General features: G+C 36.4%; 1 protein-coding gene and 1 long non-coding RNA gene across 13 annotated transcripts in view; one reads left to right on the forward strand and one right to left on the reverse strand.

The window, feature by feature from the left end:
- The first annotated feature begins 81 nt into the window (after window positions 1-81).
- LOC127834285 (uncharacterized) lies at window positions 82-12,800 on the forward strand. 9 transcript variants are annotated; one of them, XM_052360002.1, is made up of 7 exons: window positions 102-267; window positions 1,401-1,527; window positions 5,894-5,927; window positions 6,819-6,955; window positions 7,983-8,067; window positions 9,752-9,933; window positions 10,789-12,800. In XM_052360002.1, exons 4-7 carry the CDS (start codon window positions 6,842-6,844, stop codon window positions 11,110-11,112), a joined length of 705 nt encoding a protein of 234 aa, XP_052215962.1. In that variant the 5' UTR covers window positions 102-267; window positions 1,401-1,527; window positions 5,894-5,927; window positions 6,819-6,841; the 3' UTR covers window positions 11,113-12,800. The 9 variants fall into 9 exon arrangements, with proteins under 9 accessions (XP_052215959.1, XP_052215956.1, XP_052215960.1 ...); XM_052360003.1 differs by having other exon boundaries at window positions 102-241; XM_052359999.1 differs by lacking the exon at window positions 5,894-5,927 and having other exon boundaries at window positions 82-241; window positions 1,376-1,527.
- The window catches only part of LOC127834286 (uncharacterized), a 23,612-nt gene continuing 7,021 nt past the window's right edge, over window positions 6,893-23,483 (reverse strand). Inside the window, exons 4-6 of one of the 4 annotated variants that reach the window (XR_008027865.1) lie at window positions 21,972-22,020; window positions 20,025-20,108; window positions 17,867-19,802 (exon numbers count right to left, since the gene is read on the reverse strand). This is a non-coding gene — a long non-coding RNA (uncharacterized LOC127834286). Of the gene's footprint in view, window positions 6,915-12,908; window positions 13,483-17,866; window positions 19,803-20,024; window positions 20,109-21,971; window positions 22,021-23,483 lie in introns of those variants that run through there. The other 3 variants (XR_008027867.1, XR_008027866.1, XR_008027864.1) reach the window with 3 other exon arrangements.

Below are 23,483 nucleotides of genomic sequence, written 5' to 3' on the forward strand. Positions count from 1 at the left end.
TATTTGGGTTGTTAAGACTTGTCTTTTTATAATTAGTAGATTTATTACGCAGGCTCTTTTGAACAGGATGCAGTGTTGTGTCAGGAAGCATTTTCCTTTTATTTTTTTCAGGTGCCTAAGACAGGAGAAAAGTGAACCGTATTGCTGGGGACTCCAATGCTCATCGGATTAAGGATATTCTTCCTGATGATATAGCTGTCAAATGCCTGCCAATCTCTGATGAGAATATGTAATGACAATGGTATAGAACAGTAATTACAGTTTCAGGTTTGTTTCTATTAATGGTATCACATGTACACATTTTTCTAAACGTTAAAACGAAATGATTAATGAAATAAACAAAAGGTTAACCGTTACCGTTTAAACGGTATCCATATGTCAGTTATAAAAGCGTCATTGACATCGCATTTTCAAACTGAAAGTAATGATTATTTCCAGAAGTTATATTCAGATCATAACCCATTTGGGCAATGACGTCATATTAAAACCAACTGTTCTTGCCGTTGTTGAGTCATTGGGTACACATTTTCTACTTACATGCCGTAGTATTTTATAACAAAGACAAATAAATATTGATCCCACATTTCTTCAATAAGACTACACCTGTGTAAAATTTTTATTGTTTTCTACCTAACAAGATGTACATAAAAACGAGTATCTGTTTATTAAATTAAAAATGAATGCGGATGAATAAATGTCGGAAAAAATTTCCTCATGCACGTTGTGCTGACGCGCGTCAAATGTTCAAGACAATTCGGGGAATGATCATGCAACAAATAGCTGGAAAATTTTCCCGAGCACTTTGTGCCGACGTGTGTCAAATATTCAAGCCGTCTAGGTCGTACATGGTGTTTTGTTATGTTTACGCTGTTGTGAATAAGGGCCATCTGGCACACATGATACAAATGTATACCAGTCTTTTTTTAACAGCTTTTAATAAGTTTTGCAACATTGTAACGTAATGAACTAAAATGGATTATGTTGATATCAACAGTCGTTTAAAGGTTTACTGTTTTTGTAAACATTTTTGAGAAAACACGAAATGCCACCATTTAAACGTGATACTCATAGTTTCTATAAATGATGTAATTATTTCATTTCTTTATACTTAAACAGTTCAAATGTCAAGTCCTAAGCTTCGTATGATTACAGTATTTGTCATCAATATAAAGTTAAACTTATTATGCTGATGTGCAATGATTGGCATCATTGCGTTTTCTAACTAATTTGCATGGTTATATATTTTATTTAAGCGTGTGGAATATTTTACAGATTGTAGGGAATTGTAATTGCAAACTTTTCATTTTAATCTTGAGGCAAAGCATGAATTTTCCTTGTGTATTCATTCATGTATATTTGTGATTTATTTACACAGACATTCGCCAACTCTGTTTTCAAAGGTGCCAAATTTTCTTGTGATCGTTTTCGCCATGCATTGTTGAGAGACTTGCGGAAGATGGATGTTCAACAGCTGTATCTTCATCTAGGCTCAAATGACATTCTTACGAATGAAGCGGTGTTTTACCGGTACATATACAATTATAAAAAAAAGCTTTGATATTTAAATTTAATGTAGTTGTTTCCCATAACTATATAAATTTGCAAAACTAACATTTTACATAGTTTATTCCTCAATGAGTCATGGAAACTTGCAATCATTTTAGAAGTGTTATCTAGTTTCTAATTTATAAATAAAGCATTTCACAATATTTTCTATTATCCATGTTAATTTGACATTTTATGCTCCCCCAAAAAATTTGGGGGGGAGCATATAGTCGCCGCTTCGTCAGTCCGTCTGTCCGTCCGTGAACAATTTTTGTCCGGGCTATTTCTCAGCAACTAAAGGCCGGAATTCAATGAAACTTAATGGGAAGCTTCACTATTAAGAGGAAATGTGCATATTATCAGCGGGTTTTGGTCGGATGATTTGTCACAGAGTTATGGCCCTTTTACATTTTTTATTAACTGTACATATAGTGCAATTCTTGTCAGGGCTATTTCTCAGCAATTAATGACCGGAATTCAATGAAACTTTATGGGAAGATTTACTACCAAGAGGAGATGTGCATATTATCAGCGGGTTCTGGTCGGATGATTTTTCACAGAGTTATGGCCCTTTGAAATTTTCCATTTACTGTACAAATAGTGCAATTCTTGTCCGGGCTATTTCTCAGCAACTAATGACTGGAATTCAATGAAACTTTATGGGAAGCATCACTACCAAGAGGAGATGTGCATATTATCAGCGGGTTCTGGTCGCAGGGGTTTTTCTGTCTATTTTGGGAAAAGGAGTCTGACCAAATTGGGAATTTTTTATCGACACAATTGGCCATTTTGGGAAATTTTGCTTCGATTAAACAGCTCATTTGGGAAAAAATAGTGAATATATCATGCTTAAATAATTCAGTAGTTTAACAAATAAATTTGTTTTTATTTGTTATTTTGTCTTCTTTATATAAACAGATGCAATATTGGGCGTGTTCAACGTTTATTCAAGTACTGCATTTTTGTTTATTAGTTACAGTTACACTCTGAGATACGAACTGAACAGTCAAAACCTTATAGCAGATATTTTTTACCAAAACAAACACTGGTTAGTCACACAAGTTATAAGACACTTCATTCTTTAAAGAAAAAAAAATTTTTTTTTTTTGGAAGTTGGAACTTTTTTTTAATATTTTGGTTTGGGATCGGGTCCGTTTGCTTTGGGAGTGCCTCCGTTTTCCGGAGGCGCAGATACTGCTGAAAACCCCCTGGGTCGGATGATTTTTCACAGAGTTATGGCCCTTTGAAATTTTCCATTGTACATATAGAGCAATTCTTGTCCGAGCAATTTCTCAGCAACTAATGACGGGAATTCAATGAAACTTTATGGGAAGCTTCACTACCAACAGGAGATGTGCATATTATCAGCCGGTTCTCGTCGGATGATTGTCCACAGAGTTATGGCCATTTGAAATTTTCCATTGTACATATAGTGCAATTCTTGTCCGAGCTATTTCTCAGCAACTTATGACAGGAATTCAATGAAATTTTATGGGAAGCTTCACTACCAACAGGAGATGTGCATATTATAAGCCGGTTATGGTCGGATGATTTTTCACAGAGTTATGGCCCTTTGAAATTTTCTAATAACTGTACATATAGTGCAATTCTTGTCCGGGCTATTTCTCCCCAACTACTGACTGGAATACAATGAAGCTTTATGGGAAGCTTAACTACCTTGAGGAGATGCGCATGTTATTAGTGGGTTCTGGTTAGATGATTTATTTACAGAGTTATGGCCCTTTGAAATTTTTAAGTTACTAAACCATCCATTGTATTATTTTGTCCAAAGTTATGCCCCTCAAGACGTTTCCTTTTATCTGAATATATAGTGCAATATTGTGACAAAAAAACCTTTGTGGAGCATCACCCGTCTCAAACGGTTTCTTGTTTCATTATTTGCTGTCTACAATTAATTTTACATGAAATAGCAAATGTTTTATTTATGCGCATTATATTAACAATATAATTATACATATTTGTTTATGTAACTATTTTGATAGGTAAATCAGTCTGCAAAGAAAAAGAACACATTTGTATATATTTTACTCCACATTTTTTATGCCCCCTTTCGAAGAAAAGAGGGTATATAGTTTTCGCACTGTCTGTCTGTCTGTCACACTTTTCTTGTCCGCTCTCTAATTTAAATAGTTTTCATCTGATCTTTACCAAACTTGGTCAGAAGTTGTATCTAGGCAATATCTAGGTCAAGCTCGAATATGGGCCATGCGGGGTCAAAAACTAGACCATGGGGTCACTTAGTGCATTTTAAGGTTTAAGCATGGTGTCTGCTCTCTAATTGAAGTAGTTTTCATCTGATCTTTACCAAACTTGGTCAAAAGTTGTATCAAGACAACATCTAGGTCATGTTCGAATATGGGTCATGCCGGGTCAAAAACTAGGTCACAGGGTCACTTAGTGCATTTCAAGGATTAAGTATGGTGTCCGCTCTCTAGTTTGGGACTTATTTTGCATTTCTAAATTAACGTTTTTTATGCCGCCGAATGAGGGCATATAGTGATCGCACTGTCCTTCCGTCTGTTTATCTGATGTCTGTCTGTCCGTCCGTCACACTTTGTGTTTAGGTTTCGAAAAATGCTCATAACTTCTTTTGTCGCTTCAGATGTAACATTCATATTTGATATGCATGTGTACATGGACAAGGCCTTTCCATACGCACACAAATTTTTACCCCATGACCTTGACCTTAGGGTACGTGTTTAGGGTTCAAAAAATGCATTCAGATTTCGAAAAATGCTCATAATTTCTATCAAAGCATTTATTGGGGGCATACGTCATCCTATGGAGACAGATCTTGTTTAACAATTTAATTGAAAATAATATGTTGTCAACATGAAGTGTATATATGCAAGATCACATTCCCAGTGACAACAACTCTTTAATTGTTGACTGTATTTTAGCTGGACTATTATATATGAAATATATATAGTGGAGCTATCCTACTCACCCCGGCGTTGGCGTTTCCGTGAGCGTGCAAATGTTAAAGTTTGCGTACTACTTCAAATATTTTCAATGTCCATTGACATATTGCTTTCATATTTTGCATACTTGTTTACCAACATGATCCCAACCTATAAACAAGAGCAGACCACTGTATCAAGCATTTTGACAGAATTATTGCCCCTTTTATACTTAGAATATGCATATTATTGATAAATCTATGTTAAATTGTGCGTACTACCCCAAATATTTCCTATGTCCTTTAACATATTGCTTTGTTATATTGCATACTTGTTTACCAACATGACCTTTAACCTACAAACAAGAGGAGACCACTTAATCAAGCATTTTGATAGAATTACGGCCCCTTTTATACTCAGAATATGCATATCATTGATAAATCTATGTTAAAGTTTGCGTACTACCCCAAATATTTCCTATGTCCTTTGACATATTGCTATTATATTTTGCATACTTGTTTACCAACATGACCCCAACCTATAAACAAGATTAGACCACTGAATCAAGCATTTTGATAGACTTATGGCCCCTTTTTTACTTTGAGAATTGGACATTTTGCTTAAATTCACATAACTTCTTTATTTATGATAAGATTTTATTAATACTTTGACAAAACAACACTTACCTGAATACCACAATGGATTCCACCCGTGCAATACCAGTGCTCCAGCTAGGCCTAAATCGAAGGGCGCCCCGCCCTGACCTTCCTAGGGCCCCCCCTGCCCTTAAATTTTTATTTTTTTTTAATTTTTTTTTTACATATGATGATTAATAAATCTCTTATTAAAATACATTGTAATTAATTTATTCCTCATTGTAGTAATTAAATTTTAATTGTTTAATGACAATGGGAATAATTTATTCTTACAATTATTGATAACACATAAATTAACATGCATGAGGAAGCATTCTAGAAACGCCCGCGCGCTCGAAAGTGCCCTTTTAACAAAATACTGCGCGTCCAAAGTGCCCTTTTGACAAAAAATCCCCCTGCCCTTTTTAAATCCTAGCTGCAGCACTGCAATACCCCACGCCCCAACCCAGAATCCCTGCCCCCCCCCCCCCCATCCCCCCCAAATTTTTTGTTTTCCTTTTTTTATTTTTGAAAGATCGTCAGATCGTCTAATAAATGACCACACCCCATGTTATACCCCCCTCTCAACCCCCCTACCCCCTCCCCAAATTTTTATTTTTTTTCCTTTTTTTATTTTTGAAAGATCATCTAATAAATTATTGAATATGAACAATTTCCCCATGATGGCTTACGTTATACTGTCAAGCACTCGAATAGTCGAGGGCGCTGTCCTCTGACAGCTCTTGTTATCTATTTTTATAAATGAAAATGATTGTATTGAAATAATTTCAGAGATGTAGCTGACTTGTGCGATTTGGTGCATCAGGTCAGTCCAGACACTGAGGTTGTCTTTTGCAAAGTTTTCTGAATAAAATACATTGAATTTAGTGGTTTGATAAAAATAGAAAATGCCCAGAGCCAGTAGCACTGACACTTGCAGTGTGATATAAGAAATGGCAAAAATATTTTGAACCTTCTCCCATAACAGATATCTCCCTGTTAGCTAACAAACGTTTTTTTGACTGATAGTTCAGTCACATAAATGTGAGGGGACTGTCAGGATTTTTTTTTTTTAAATAATAATTATTGATTAAGTGATAAGAAAATATTGAAATTGTGTTCATTGTTATTTGAACTAACTTTAAGAAAGTATTGAAATTGTGTACATTGTTATTTGAACTAACTTGCTTACATTACGTGCATTTAAGGATTAAGTATGGTGTCCGCTCTCTAGTTTGGGACTTATTTTGCATTTCTGGATTAACTTTTTTTATGCCGCCGAAGGAGGGCATATAGTGATCGAACTGTCCTTCTGTCTGTTTGTCTGATGTCTGTCTGTCCGTCACACTTTGTGTTTAGGTTTCGAAAAATGCTCATAACTTCTTTTGTCGCTTCAGATGTAACATTCATATTTGATATGCATGTGTATATGGACAAGGCCTTTCCATACCCACACAAATTTTTACCCCATGACCTTGACCTTAGGGTCCGCGTTAGGGTTCGAAAAATGCTCATAATTTCTATCAAAGCATTTATTGGGGGCATACATCATCCTACTGGAGACAGCTCTTGTTTAACAATTTAATTGAAAATAATATATATGTTTTCTTATCTAAGTTAATGTCAAAGTTCTTGTTTAGTAGGTATTTATTGGTTAAAATGATGAAAAATAAATGTTAAATATATTTTTATGTTTCACAAAGTTTTATATTTAAAGGAGGCGCACAATCGGTGTCCAGAATGCAGGGTTGTTTGCTCCAACGAAGACGCTTTGCTGAGCCACTTCGCAGTCGCCACATCAAGCAACCAGAGACTGGAAAAGAGAGTAAAATTAAGCTGATAGGCTCACCAATGGTATGACTTTAAATCACTAACTTGTGTATGCTTGACAAGCATTTTATGTACAAATAAAGTAACAAATAAAGGAGGTCAACACATGCACTTTCCCATATAAAGCTTTCTGTATCTTTTAGCAACTAATTACACGATTTTGTTTTGACATACTCAATATGATAGTTATAGCCCTATATAACTGGTATGTTCATTTTAGTTAATCTTTCTATTTTATTAAACCTGTTTGTTTAAGCTAGATTGCTTGAAAAACACAACCAGGATTATTTTTATGCCCCCGGATCGAAAGATCGGGGGTATATTGTTTTTGGCCTGTCTGTCATTGTATGTGTCCATGTGTGTGTGTGTGTGTGTGTCCCAAAACTTTAACCAAAACTTTAACCTTCATATTAACTTTTGCAATATTGAACATAGCAACTTGATTTTTGGCATACATGTGTATCTCATGGAGCTGCACATTTTTAGTGGTGAAAGGTCAAAGTCAAGGTCATCCTTCAAGGTCAAAGGTCAAAAAAAATAATTCAAAAACTTTAACCAAAACTTTAACCTTCTTCATAATTTTGCAATATTGAACGTAGCAACTTGATATTTGGCATGCATGTGTATCTCATGGAGCTGCACATTTTGAGTGGTGAAAGATCAAGGTCATCCTTAAAGGTCAAAGGTAAAAAAAAATCAAAGTGGCGCATTAGGGGGCATTGTGTTTCTGACAACCACATTTCTTGTTAGCATTGTCTTACCCCTGTTACATGCAATGTACATGTGGCTTATTAAATTGGAAACCCTGGTTTGCATGAGAATATTTTGCAAAACATAGTTGAAAAAACATACATGTATACAAACTTAGTCATTACTGTTAGTATAATGAGCACCTCTATTTCTGATTATTTTGATTGGATGGTTATGGGCCTTTATGCGTGTGTCACATTTATGTATGTGAAAGTGTGTAATTAGACAAAAGAATTTATATTTTTTTATTTTTTGGGTAACAATCACTTATTTTAGAGTTATTTATAAGTAAATCTTACAGATTGCATCTGCTAATCATGAACTCAACGAAGTCAGCTCAAGGAAGTGGAAGGCATGCTTGGAAAATAGAAGTTTCCATTATGAAGGCAAATTTTAGTATATTTCAAATTTGTAACCAAATGATCTTGAATGAAAATTTGATTGAACATTTGTTATCTGTCAAGAGAAACAGTTTGAAGTGAATGAATTGAGTATTGCCTATTGTCTATAAGTTAATTGTGTGACCTGAACCCTGTGACGGATATTACTTATTTTTATACGCCGGTTTTGAAAAAACGGGACGTATTATAGTTTCACCCTTGGCGGGCGGCGGCGTCCATAACAGTGTCCACTCTCTAATTCAAATAGTTTTCATCTGATCTTCACCAAACTTGGTCAGAAGTTGTATCTAGACAATATCTAGGTCAAGTTTGAATATGGGTCATGCCAGGTCAAAAACTAGGTCACGGGGTCACTTAGTGCATTTGAAGGATTTAGCATTGGTGGCTCTCTAATTGGAGTAGTTTTCATCTGATCTTTACCAAATTTGGTCATAAGTTGTGTGTAAATGATATATAGGTCAAGTTCAAATATGGGTTATGCCGGGTCAAAAACTAGGTCGCGAGGTCACTTAAGGCATTTCATGCATTTCGCATGGTGTCTGCTCTCTAATTGAAGTAGTTTTCATCCAATCTTCACAAACTTTGGTCAGAAGTTTTATCTAGACAATATCTAAGTCAAGTTCAATTATGGGTCATGCCGGGTCAAAAACAAGGTCAGGGGTTCACTTAGTACATTTCAAGGATTAAGCATGGTGTCCGCTCTCAAATTGAAGTAGTTATCATCCGATCTTCACCAAATTTGGTCAGAAATTGTGTCAAAATGTTATCTAGGTCAAGTTCAAATATGGGTCACGCCAGGTCAAAAACTAGGTCACGAGGTTACTTAGTGCATTTCAAGCATTTAGCACGGTGTCCACTCTCTTATTGAAGTAGTTTTCATCTGATCTTCAACAAATGTGGTCAGAAGTTGTATCTAGACAATATCTAGTTCAAGTTCAAATATGGGTCATGCTGGGTCAAAAACTAGTTCACAGGGTGCATTTCAAGGATTTAGCATGGTGTAAGCTCTTTAATTGAAAGAGTTTTCATCCGATCTTCACCAAATTTGGGCAGAAGTTGTGTCTTAATGATATCTAAGTCAAGTTCAGATATAGGTCATGCCGGTTCGAAAACTAGGTCACTTAGTGCATTTCCAGCGTTTAGCATGGTGTCCAAAACCTTCAAACGGGTGTATCTTGTGACAGTTTAGCACTCTTGTTTATTACATTAAAGCCACACACCTTGAAATGAAATACATGTTACTCAGTACATATAGATGCAATTTGAAAGTGTGCAAAATTGTCATTAAATCTATAGCCTAGTTAGCAAGTAATTTATTTTTTTATATTTTAAAACTGAATGTATGATTTGTATACGTACATGTTCAATTCGAGAAACACAATTATTTTTAAGTTTTAAAGCACAAGAAAGACGGATTTCTACCTTGCAACCACCAGATATATTCTAATTGGCAAAGATAAAATATGTTTCTTATTTATATCCAAATTTACTATGCCAGATATTTCATTTCAAGGTGTGTGGCTTTAAGGAATGTTTTTTAAATGGGTATATTACCAAGATCTGCACAGCCAGGGTGATATTAACCTTCAGATGTTAAAGCTTTCTAAGAATTTTAAGGCTTGCCTTTTATACTTGAAATGATAAATCATTAACATGTTTTGTTCTTTAGGAACATACAAACATTTCCCACCCACCATGTGGATCAAGATGTTTGGGCTGATGATTCTGGGTCGTATGTGTGGACAAGGTGGTCTTCATTACATCATGATGCAGCTGTGTATTCAACAACATGTTAACCTGTCCCAGCGGATGTTGATGCTCTTAAATGATGTTGAGAACAATCCAGGACCGGTACTTTATGACAAAATATACATCGTTTATTGAATAACTATATATATTTATTTTAACATTAAAGTGATTTTTTTCTTGCATTTTTGTGCCTTTTGTTACTGAGAACTATTTTATCATATGTTGGTGATTGAAACCCAGGACCTGTAAGTGCTTCTTAATATTTGCAACAAATGACAAATCATGTTAAGTTTTTGAAACATCTGTTTTTTGTTCAGTTAAAGGACATATTGAACTCACTAATTGCTAAGTTAACTTAGATGCATCAAGTTTTTATTGATGATTTCTACTTTCTGTTGAATCATTATCCTTTCCAAAGCCAGAGAGATATAGTGTTGGCGTTTTCCATCGGTCAGTCTGTCAGTCCATCCATCTGTTTGTTACAAACATTTTAGGGCTTCATATCATGAATTTAATAAGATTTCAACATGGAAAAATAAGTGTATGCCATATTCATACAATAGTGCAAATTTACTTGTTTTCTTTCTTTTTAGATTAGTTATTAACAGAAGAACAGAACAGTAACATACTTTTATTACATTAACAGAGGCTCTGATTAGATGTGTATCTGCGTAAAGAACTCATAGAAAATATCAATATATAGATAAATAAAACAAAAATAGAGTTAAACAAATCATGGTGAAATCCACAATACACACCAAGAGCTATTAGTAGGCTTATCTCCATTGACTTATTTCACAGTAAATCTCTTTTTTTTGCCTTTTCATTAACATTTCAATCAAAAATAACATTTGTGAAAAACTTAGTCAATGATTATAACTAAAGTTAAAAATGTGGACACTGTAAGTTAATTGACTTTGGCTTCCAATCTGCAGTTTACAAAGTTGCTTGTTATAGGAGTATTCGTGCAAATGGATATCCTGCAAGGAAGACTTCCACTCCATAGGACAGCAAGATGCACATATCATCTCTCATGTGGTTCAAGAGAAATGCTGTAGATGGGGAGACTGTACCAAAGTCCTGAGCTTTAATAGTCTTGAAATCCATGAACTTAAACATCTCTATGATGTGAGTTTAGCACTGTGTATGAACTGGTGTTGCTTCATTTTCTGCATATCTTTATCTCAGTCTTCTCTAGTTTTGATGGTCAAATACATATTGTCTGCCAGTTTTTTTCCCCCAATACTGCCGTTCATCGTTTGCTTGCATCAAGAGTTTTAAAAGAAATTAAAACTCATTTGTTTAGTTAGAATCTTATGAAAGACTTAAATGGCCATGTTTAATACAATTGTATAACAACATATACGAGCTAAAAAAATAGTTGGAATAATTAATGTATATATGAACATAACAAATTTACTTAAAATCATAGGTCTTGTTTTTGTCTGCCACTATAAGAACCAGAACATATTTCGGACATTCGAGGATTGACTTGCTGTGTTAGAGGATCATCAGGTGATGGAAGAAACCAGGCTTTTTTCGACTCAATGTTGATGAAACCTGATCGACATGCTCATCTTGGTTGAGTAAGCCTGGGTTGAGTGTGTCCAAAAAGTAGGTAACCTGGTGAAATCTTAGGAAAACATTGTAACCAGATCCAGGTTTATTTGACTGACAGACCGATGGACAGTGGGTCAACCGTAAATCCCTTCATGTGAAAACGGTAGGGACAAAATAAATATCACATTGCTCTTCTGAGTTCATTTGTAAACCAAGTTTTATCACAAAATTAAAATGGTCAATGTATTATTTTGTGTATTTAAAAATTATGTGAATATTAAGTTTCATGAAATCTTACTGAGTTTTCTCAATTTTAGCTACTATTCGGACATGGACTGACGGACAAATGGGCAACAATGTCGCAATTTGTATACCAAGTTTTATAAGAATTGTTTCATAAAAGTAACCAATGTGTCTGTTCTATGTCAAGGTAACTACTAGGATGAAATACACAAAAAGATTTTGGTTCACAATAGGGTAGGCTCCGCGTGCCGTGAACCGGGCAACAGCTTTTGTCATTTAACATTTGTGTTTTAATGGCATAAGCTGGCAGATACCCTTTAACTTTAACGATGTTTTCCGATAATTTCTCGGAAAATACAATCTAGCAATTTTGATTTAATTTAGATTACTAAAAATTAATATTATATTTATGCCCCCCTTGGAAGAAGAGGGGTATATTGTTTTGCACATGTCAGTTGGTTGGTCCACCAGATGGTTTCCTGATGATAACTCAAGAACGCTTTGGCCTAGGATCATGAAACTTCATAGGTTTATTGATCTCGAAATAGTAAAATGGTTTCCGGATGATAACTCAAGAACGCTTACGCCTAGGATCATGAAACTTCATAGGTACATTGATGATGACTCGCAGATGACCTCTATTGATTTTCATGTCACTAAGTCAAAAGTCAAGGTCACAGTGACTCGAAATAGAAAAATGGTTTCCGGATGATAACTCATAAATGCTTACGCCTAGGATCATAAAATAAAAAAATCATAGGTACATTGATAATGACTGGCAGATGACCCCCTTCATAGGTACATTGATAATGACTGGCAGAAGACCCCTATTGATTTTCAGGTCACTAGGTCAAAGATTAAGGTCATAGTGACTCAAAACAGTTTAATGGTTTCCTGTTGATAGCTCAAGAATACTTAGGTCTATGATCATGAAACTTCTCAAGTACATTGATCATGACTGGCAGATGACCCCTATTGATTTTCAGGTCACTAGGTCAAAAGTCAAGTTCACAGTGACAAAAACGTATTCACAATGGCTGCCACTACAACTGACAGCCCATAGGGGGGCATGCATGTTTTACAAACAGCCCTTGTTCTGTGTTAAAATTATGTACACGTCTGCGTTAAATAAATATGTTCACATTTGAAATAAAGCTAAAAATGTGTATTGTTGTTATTAGTAATTTGAACCGAATTGCTCTGTGGGAAGTAAAAGTACTTCAACCAGACCTAAATATGTGGGTAATTAAAGAGCACGAGAAAAGATGAAAATTAAGTTAGCTCAACCATTTTAAGCAATATTACTGGGTCACACTTTTTACGATGCGAAACCTGAAGGGTCCCTAGACTATGATGATTACTTACACGAGGAGTGTCCTATTCATTGCTGCCGCATGATCCTATCAGTAACGAATTAACGCTTGTATCGTTAAAGCAAGTCGTATATTCACGTTTATAAATATTTAAATAGAAAATAAAGGTTTAATTGTCGCATATCCACCGCATGATGTGTTTCTTATAAAGTGCACGTATATTCAAACCGAACAATTTTGTCCTTAGATAAAAATATACTACATGTGATCATATGTGGCCTCACAAGGCTTATTATGAATTTATTATATCGCCATCGCAATGAGATGTAAATAGTTCATACATGCACAGTGTACTTTCAACACAACCAAATCACACTTATAGTCGCGTCTTGCGAAAATAGGTCTTAATGCGTATGCGGCCAGCGTAAGTCAAACACGGTCTGCGCTATTTCGCAGTGATTGTTGTTAGGTCAAAAACGTGCATGAAGAAGTCCGGATTTCCGCAGTGATTTGGCCAATGCTGTGGGTGATTTCTCTGAAATCAATAATTAAAATATTCTGATTCATTCATTCGGGTCTACAGGCGTGAAATTTCCCCATCATTTAATTGTTTGTTGATAAAGGGTATTTAATGTGAAAAGCTTGGTAAGACAGCTACGCCGAACAACCGAACTAGCATTCATTAATTTGATCAAAATATGCACACAGCAGAATGATTGTGTTTCTTACATGGCTTTTAGAAGAACAGACCATGCAGGCGAGCAGTGAACAATATGATTAGGTTTAGTTGCCCTAACCCTATATACCCTTGGTATGACTTGTGAGTGTTGAACTAATGTGCTACAGCATCACTTAAATACGAACATACGATAGTCAGGTATCCCCGCATAATGGCATATAGAATATTACTGGGTAGATACCGCTTGGCAAACTTGAGCCTGGGATAGTCGGTTATACCCGCTTTGCGAAATTAGGAATATAACAGATTTGATATAGCATTAACAGTACGTACTTGGGGGTTATAGGAAATAGCCCGCTATATGACTATCCTGTATATAACTAAATGACGTCAAAAATACAACTGATGTGATACGGCATTACTTATACGAGCATAGGGTAGTAAGGTATAACTCGCCTCCTACAAAAATGACCTGATTCGATTTGCTTTGAGAGGCCATGTGCCCATTGTGTATTTTCCATACACCCTGAGAAATTTCCATACACCCCGAGTAATCGGTTGAGATATAATGGATACACAGTTAGTAACTGATTGTGTATAGGATATACACCCTCAGTTCCCTTCTCGAGCTTCGCTCTCATACACCATCAGTTACAAACAGTGTAACTAATACGGTATTACTTATAACAGGATGGGGTAGTAGTATATACCGCTATATAACTCGCTAGTATAGTACAGGCTTGATACGGCATTTCTTATATACGAGCATTGGGTAGTAGGATATATCCGGTATATAGCTCGCTAGTATAGTACTGGCTTGATACGGCATTACTTATATACGAGCATGGGGTAGTAGGATATACCCGCTATATAACTCGCTAGTATAGTACTGGCTTGGTACGGCATTACTTATATACGAGCATGGGGTAGTAGGATATATCCGGTACATGACTCGCTAGTATAGTACTGGCTTGATACGGCATTACTTATATACGAGCATGGGGTAGTAGGGTATACCCGGTATATGACTCGCTAGTATAGTACTGGCTTGAAACGGCATTACTTATATACGAGCATGGGGTAGTAGTATATACCCGCTATGACTCGCTAGTATAGTACTGGCTTGATACGGCATTACTTATACCAGGTATACGAGCATGGGGTAGTAGGATATTTCCGGTATATGACTCGCTAGTAAAGTACTGGCTTGATACGGCATTACTTATATACGAGTATGGGGTAGTAGGATATACCCGTTATATAACTCGCTAGTATAGTACCGGCTTGATACGGCATTACTTTTATACCAGCATGGGGTAGTAGGTTATACCCGGTATATAACTCGCTAGTATAGTACTGGCTTGAAACGACATTACTTATATACGAGCATGGGGTAGTAGGATATACCCGCTATATAACTCGCTAGTTTAGTACCGGCTTGATACGGCATTACTTATATAAAAGCATGGGGTAGTAGGATATACCCGGTATATGACTCGCAGGTATAGTACTGGCTTGATACGGCATTACTTATATACGAGCATGGGGTAGTAGGTTATACCCGCTATGACTCGCTAGTATAGTACTGGCTTGATACGGCATTACTAATATACGAGCATGGGGTAGTAGGATATATCCGGTATATGACTCGCTAGTTTAGTACCGGCTTGATACGGCATTACTTATATAAAGGCATGGGGTAGTAGGATATACCCGGTATATGACTCGCTAGTATAGTACTGGCTTGATACGACATTACTTATATACGAGCATGGGGTAGTAGGATATATCCGGTATATGACTCGCTAGTATAGTACTGGCTTGATACGGCATTACTTATATACGAGCATAGGGTAGTAGGGTATACCCGGTATATGACTCGCTATTATAGTACTGGCTTGATACGGCATTACTTATATACGACCATGGGGTAGTAGGATATACCCGGTATATAACTCGCTAATATAGTACTGGCTTGATACGGCATTACTTATATACGAGCATGGGGTAGTAGGATATACCCGCTATATAACTCGCTAATATAGTACTGGCTTGAAACGGCATTACTTATATACGAGCATGGGGTAGTAGGATATACCCGCTATATAACTCGCTAGTATAGTACCGGCTTGATACGGCATTACTTATATACGAGCATGGTGTAGTAGGATATACCCGGTATATAACTCGCTAGAATAGTACTGGCTTGATACGGCATTACTTATACGAGCATGGGGTAGTTGGATATACCCGGTATAAGACTCGTTTACCAGCATGGGGGTAGTAGGATATACCCGGTACATAACTCGCTAGTATAGTACTGGCTTGATACGGCATTACTTATATACCAGCATGGGGTAGTAGGATATACCCGGTACATAACTCGCTAGTATAGTACTGGCTTGATACAGTATTACTTATATACCAGCATGGGGTAGTAGGATATACCCGCTATATTACTCGCTAGTATAGTACTGGCTTGATACGGCATTACTTATATACGAACATGGGGTAGTAGGGTATACCCGGTATATGACTCGCTAGTATAGTACTGGCTTGGTACGGCATTACTTATATATAAGCATGGGGTAGTAGTATATACCCGCTATGACTCGCTAGTATAGTACCGGCTTGATACGGCATTACTAATGTACGAGCATGGGGTAGTAGGATATATCCGGTATATGACTCGCTAGTATAGTACTGGCTTGATACGGCATTACTTATATACGAGCATGGGGTAGGAGGATATACCCGCTATATAACTCGCTAGTATAGTACTGGCTTGATACGGCATTACTTATATACGAGCATGGGTAGTAGGATATATCCGATACATGACTCGTTAGTATAGTACTGGCTTGATACGGCATTACTTATATACGAGCATGGGGTAGTAGTATATACAATGGCTGTTTGTAAAACATGCATGCCCCCCATATGGGCTGTCAGTTGTAGTGGCAGCCATTGTGTGAATACGTTTTTGTCACTGTGACCGTTCACCTAGTGACCTGAAAATCAATAGGGGTCATCTGCCAGTCATGATCAATGTTCCTATGAAGTTTCATGATCCTTAGTTTCATGATCCTAGGCCTAAGCATTCTTGAGTTACCTTCTTGAAACCATTTTATTATTTGGAATAACTGTGACCTTGACCTAGTAACCTGAAAATCAAGATGGGTCATCTGCCAGTCATGATCAATGTACCAATGAAGTTTCATGATCCTAGGCCTAAGCGTTCTCAAGTTATCATCCGGAAACCATCTGATGGACGGACCGACCGACCGACATGTGGAAAACAATATACCCCCTCTTCTTCGAAGGGGTGCATAATTAGAGAGCGGACACCATGCTCAAAGTTTAAAACGCACTAAGTGACCCCTTGGCATTGATTTTGACCCGGCATTACCCATATTCGAACTTGACCTAGACATCATATAGATACAACATCTGACCAAGTTTGGTGAAGATCGGGTAAAAACAACTTGAATTAGAGAGCGGACACTTAATACGGACCGACAGACAAGACAGGCAGACGGACCGACAAACTTCGTTTGTGGGGGTATAAAAATGTATTAATAATGCTACTGGTATTTCATTTCTGCGTATTTTAGTCTTATATACAATATGTAAAGTTTCTATTAAGTGCATTATTCCAATTTACTATTCATGACACTAACTTCTACGTTATAAACAAATACTTTCAGATCATTTGCTGTTATTTGTAACTGAACGAGCAAAGAAAAAAATCTTACGTTTTGAATAACTAATAAATCCTTCCAACAATAAGCATTTTTCCTTGTGACTTGACTTTCACTGGGAATCAAACCCAGATCTCCGACTTACTTAGTAAGTCGGCATGTTTTCTTTACACCATGAAAGCGATAAGTTGAAGGAAAAAGCTTATCATTATGTACACAAAATATATTTAACGGATAAAATTTTTAGAAGTCTTTTTCCTACAAGTCTGTATTAACCATTTGACCCCCATGGCATGGCCAGTTTTATGCTTACACAATTGTGTTTAGTTTTACTACATTTACACGATGCTTTGCTGAATACCAAATATCTAAACAGTCAGATTCATAGATAATTTTCCACTTTTTACATATAAGGAAAACAAGATACTACAAAGCAGGGTTAATTAAATTTGGACTTGCTCACATTTTGGCAAAATGACAATTTTCCAAAACAATCAAACTATAGAACAAGAGCCCTAAGGTGCTCAACTGTAACCAGAAGTAACTAAACTATTCTGAGAGGGTGTAGTTTAGAATAATAAATGAACTTGATGAAAAATATGTAATTTGTAGACAAATAATTATTTATAAACTTGACTTTGCTTATCATTACAGCAAATGTTTTGACAAACTTTAAACAAGATGTGTTTGTGAAACACAATGTCCCCCTATATGACGTTTGACCTTGTAGGATGACCTTGACCCTTCACCACTCAAAATGTGCAGCTCCATGAGATACACATGCATTTCAAATATAAAATTGCTAGCTTCAATATTGCAGAAGTGACATTCCATGATCAATTTTGACCCATATATTTGACCTTGAAGGATGACCTTGACCTTTCACCACTAAAAATGTGCAGCTCAATGAGATACACATGCATGCCAAATATCAAGTTGCTATCTTCAATATAGAAAAAGTATTCATAAAATAAGCGATTTGGGCCACATATATTCGACCTCTGACCTTGAAGGATGACCTTGACCTTTCACCACTCAAAATGTGCAGATCCATGAGATACACATGCATGCCAAATATCAAGTTGCTATCTTCAATATTGCAAAAGTATAATAAAATGAGCGATTTTGGACACATATATTTGACATCTGACCTTGAAGGATGAACTTAACCTTTCACCACTCAAATTGTGCAGCTCAATGAGATACACATGCATGCCAAATATCAAGTTGCTATCTTGAATATTGAAATACTGCAAAAGTGTACATTAAATGAGCGATTTTGACCCATATATTTGTCCTTTGACCTTGAAGGATGACCTTGACCTTTCACCACTCAAAATGTGCAGCTCCATGAGATACATATGCATGCAAAATATCAAGTTCCTATCTTCAATATTGCAAAAGTTATTGCAAATGTTAAAGTTGGCGCAAACCAACCAACCAACAGACCAACCAACAGACAGGGCAAAAACAATATGTCCCCCACTACTATAGTGGGGGACATAAAAAAGGAACACAATTTTAAATGCAACTTCCAGTGTTTACAAGCTTTTTTTAATTTGACATTTTGACCCACTTTTTGAAGTTATGTGATCCAGTTTCAAAGTCAGCTGAGATTACATTGGGCCAAATGCTCTGATCATCTTTCATGAAAAATGCACATAAAAAGGGCCAATTGTGTGTTAACAAGGTTCTACTCTAGCACATTAAGAAAAACTGTCATGTCCACTGGCAGCCATGTTAGTCTACAAACCGGAACCAGTTACAAACTCGACAACTGAGCTATCATTAGAATAAATATTCTGACCAAAATTTATGGAGATATGGCTAAAAATGTCACTTCTAGAGAATTTACAAGGTTTCATTATAGCCATATAAAGACAATTGCCTTGTGCTCTAGTGGATATGTTTTTTGAATAGACATAAAAATTTCGAAACTGGACTGAGCCATCATTTGAACAAATATTCGACCAAAATGCATGAAGATTGGAAAAAAAACAGTGACTTCACTAGTGATCAAAAGGTTTCACTATAGCTATATAAGGAAAACTGCCCAGCCCTGTTACATACGGCCATTTATGAAGTTCCACAACTGTTGTCGTACGTTAAACAGTTTTCTAGATAGTAATTTCCCACTATTTTTTCCATCAGTGCAGCTTATGATCAACAATTAACTAGTCACTTCCACTTTAAACCTGTCCACTGTAAACACAAGGTTTACTGTTTTGACCTTTTTATACTTTTTATTTCTTATTGCTTTTGAAATATCATCTTATATATAATGTTATAATGTTCGCATGTATCTCCAATTATATTCTACAACACCGGTTCAATACATTGAGCTGTACACTATAAATGTAGGGACTAAAATATGATGATAACATTTCTCATTTCTTCTTCTTGTCAATCACTCAAATGGAAACACTGGCCCCTGTGGTACACATTCTTTTTGATCAGCATGTTTTGTCTGCCAAACTGAAAAAAATAATAATCACAAATAAACATTTTAAAGAGAAGTGTAATGCCCCAACACTAATCTTTAGTTTCAAAACAATTGTAATGTCCAAACAAAATTAAACTAAAATACCAAAGTGTGCAAATTCAAATGCTTTTTACTTTGAGCTAATAGAGAGAGTTATACAGACAACAAGACATTTGCACATGGTGAATACTTGTGTTATTTGGATAAGGCATTACCATAATATAGTCTGAGCAGTAGTAGGACGCAATGCATGCCTCTCCAACCGCTCAACTATTGTGACTGCTAGATGATGATTTCAGCTGAGGAGGTAAACAAAAATGAGCAAGGGCCATAGTTCTGCAAAATTTGGGCTCATACATAATTTATTCCTTTAAGATGCCAATGTCTCCAATTTTGACTAGAAATGGCGCGAAAGAGACCGACGCATATCCCCACGCCGCATGTTTGACCCAGGGGCGCCCCAGGGTTGGTAATGGGGCCATGCATAGTTGACCGTATTGTCATAAGAGAAGTTCAGTATCAATTAGAAGTGAATCGGTGTAGAAATGAAGAAATTATAGTAAAAGGCAATTTTGGGTGGGCGTGGCCTATGTGGGAGGGGCACCCCAGGGTTGGTAATGGGGCCATACATAGTTGAGATTGACCGTATTGTCATAAGAGAGGTTCAGTATTAATTTGAAGTAAATGGGTGAAGAACTTTTAAAGTTATTGAAGGATCCAGAAAAGTGTCAGACTGACAGACACAGAGCGCAAACCGTAAGTCCCTCTCCTTTTTCAAGGGTAGGAAACTAACAAGTTTTGATAATAATGTAAAAATAATGGTCAAAACAAGAAACTGATTGAAATACAAAGTTAGGTCGCCCAAAGGGTGTTCTCATTATGTTATATGCACAAACAGGGATTTCAGATATTAAAGGGATCAGGACCATGGATAATTAATAAACCCTCATGTCAATTTCATGTGAATTGCCAGCATTTAATTCTTACGTTCACCTACCATTACTAACATCAAGAGTGTCTTGGTTTGGGTCAAGCTTTCGTATATTGTTTGGAGGCATAGTGTAATAGCTGTGATATTTTAGGAATAAAATGAACCTAAACACAAAACTGAAGCAAATCTGCACCTTTCTAGGTATATTTTGACCTTTGACCTTGAAGGATGACCTTGACCTTTCACCACTCAAAATGTGCAGCTCCATGAGATACACATGCATGCCAAATATGAAGTTGCTTTCTTCAATATTGCAAAAGTTATGGCAAAATATTAAAGTTGGAGCAAACAAACCAACAGACAGACCAACAGACAGGGCGAAAACAATATGTCCCCCACTATAGTTCATTCCAACGCTCACGGACACTGGAACCCCGGGGAGAGTAGGAAAGCTCCACTATATATATTTCATATATAATAGTCGAGCTAAAAACCCTATTTTACTATGATTCAAGGGCCATAACTCAGGGGTGTCTGGGTCTATTTGGCCCATTATCTAACTTGACCTAGATGTTATTGCCTTACACATTTTCATGAAGTTTGGTGAAGATCTGATGACAATTGCTAGATTTATTGAACGGAAAATAATCCGGACGGACTGACAGACGGACTTACTAACTTACAGACGGACGGATGGACTAACAAACTAAAGGACGGAGCGATTTTAATATGCCCTCAAAATCGCTGGTTCGGGGGCATAAAAACGACATTGTATAAAATGTATTGTATTTCTTAAACTGTATGAACTGTTATAACTTATATGTAATTTCCATTTTACATTATCATTACATCTTCTCACGCTAGATTGGAAGTCTCTGAACTGTTATATACAGACAGATCAATCCCGAGTTTATCTTCCAGGGATCAGAAGATGTCTTGAAATCATTATGAACTGTTCCATCATTTAAAATACTGTATGAAATAAATGACAAAGTTATGGCCCAGACAAACTTCAGGTTTAAAACACAATAAGTGTCCTAGTTTCTGACAGGGCATGATCCATATTCAAACTTGACCTATACATCATCTAGATACAATTTGTGACCAAGTTTGGGTGAAGATCTGATGAAATTTCGGGACAGACTGACGGACCGACAAAGTGGTTCCTATATAGCCCCAATTACCAAAAAGATAGTATTACCAGCCGTTGGTTTCAATGGAAATTTCTTACCAGACAAGAGGTTTGATGCAAATTGTTGTGAGGGGAAACTGGAAAATATCTGAAACAAAAATAAAGTCTTATATAATTTGAAGCGCTATATTGTTAAGTCAAATTTTAATATTTGATAATCATAATACTGCTAGCTGTCTGATTACAGAGGAGTCTTCACAACATAATGCGTTAACAGTTTTCCTGCAATAAGCAAACAGGACAAAATCAACAACACGAGTATTTATAATATATTCAGAGACAAAGATGATCCATCCATGTCTTCGGAAATAAACAAAGGGCATTTATTTTGGCCTCATTTTAGCCATGTTGATAAATATAACCTTGGACACCCTTCATGCCCTTTGATGAAAATGCCGAGTTGGGAATAGGGAGTTACAGTTGTAAGATCATACGCGAATATCATTTGCCATTTAAAAGGAATCATGATGTTCAAACTTAACCTTTGACCTAGAAGTTGGCAAAGGGTTTGTTTTTAGTTGGTCGCATTTTAGAATTTACAGAGCATATTTTGCAAATCAGTGTGTGCTTAGAAGCCTTAGCTACGGAAAGAACCGCAACTCAATTTGCTAAGAACGATCACCACTGCCTGTCTGCAACAGATGACAAATGATTCTGCTCTAGCAGTGAGTGTATATACCAGCTTGTAAGACGACATTGGCCAGACTAGTGTTTATCATTAAAGTCTGTACGTATTTGTACCATTTTTGACCTCATCCAAGATATCATTGGGACAAATCTTCGGACAAAGTTTCATGATGATCAGACAATAAATGTGGCCTCTAGAGTGTTAACAAGGTTTTACTATATAGCCATAAAAGAACAAATGCAGAGCCCACTGGCAGCCATGTTTTTCAACCAATCAGCATCATGTTTGAACTCGTCCAAGATATTATTGGGATGAATCTTCTGACCATTTTTCATGAACATCGGAAATAAAAGTGGCCTCTAAAGTGTTAACAAGACTTTACTATAGCCATATAATGAAAAAAATGCCCCGCCCCCTGGAAATCGTGTTTGCCAAGCAAATGTACCCATTTTCAAAGTCTTTCAAGATATCATTGAGACCAATCTTCTGACCAAATTTCATGAAGCTTGACAATAAATGTGGCCTCTAAAGTGTTAACAAGGTTTTACTAAAGCCCTATAAGGAAAAATGCCCCGCCCCCTGGTGGCCATGTTTTTATAGCAACCATACTCATTTTCGAACTCATTCAAGACATCATTGGGACAAATCTTCTGACCAAGTTTCATAAAGATCAGACAATAAATGTGGCCTCTAGAATGTTAACAAGGTTTTACTATAGCCATAGAAGGAAAAATGCTCTGCCCCCTTGCAGCCATGTTTTTCAACCAATCAGCATCATTTTTAAACTTGTCCAAGATATTATTGGGATGAATCTTCTGACCATGTTTCATGAAGATCCGACAATAAATGTGGCCTCTAGGGTGTTAACAAGATTTTACTATAGCCATTTATAGCCATATTAGGAAAAATGCCCCGCCCCTTGG

This window comes from Dreissena polymorpha, chromosome 6 (genome assembly GCF_020536995.1).
Source record: "Dreissena polymorpha isolate Duluth1 chromosome 6, UMN_Dpol_1.0, whole genome shotgun sequence".
Classification (NCBI taxonomy): domain Eukaryota; kingdom Metazoa; phylum Mollusca; class Bivalvia; order Myida; family Dreissenidae; genus Dreissena; species Dreissena polymorpha.

Coding starts and splice junctions, on each gene's coding strand:
- LOC127834285 (XM_052359999.1), top strand. CDS start 1,494: ATGACATTCTTACGAATGAAGCGGTGTTTTACCG. Junction 8,068..9,751: donor TAGAAGTTTCCATTATGAAG/GCAAATTTTAGT, acceptor TTTGTTCTTTAG/GAACATACAAACATTTCCCA. Junction 9,934..10,788: donor TTGAGAACAATCCAGGACCG/GTACTTTATGAC, acceptor TGCTTGTTATAG/GAGTATTCGTGCAAATGGAT.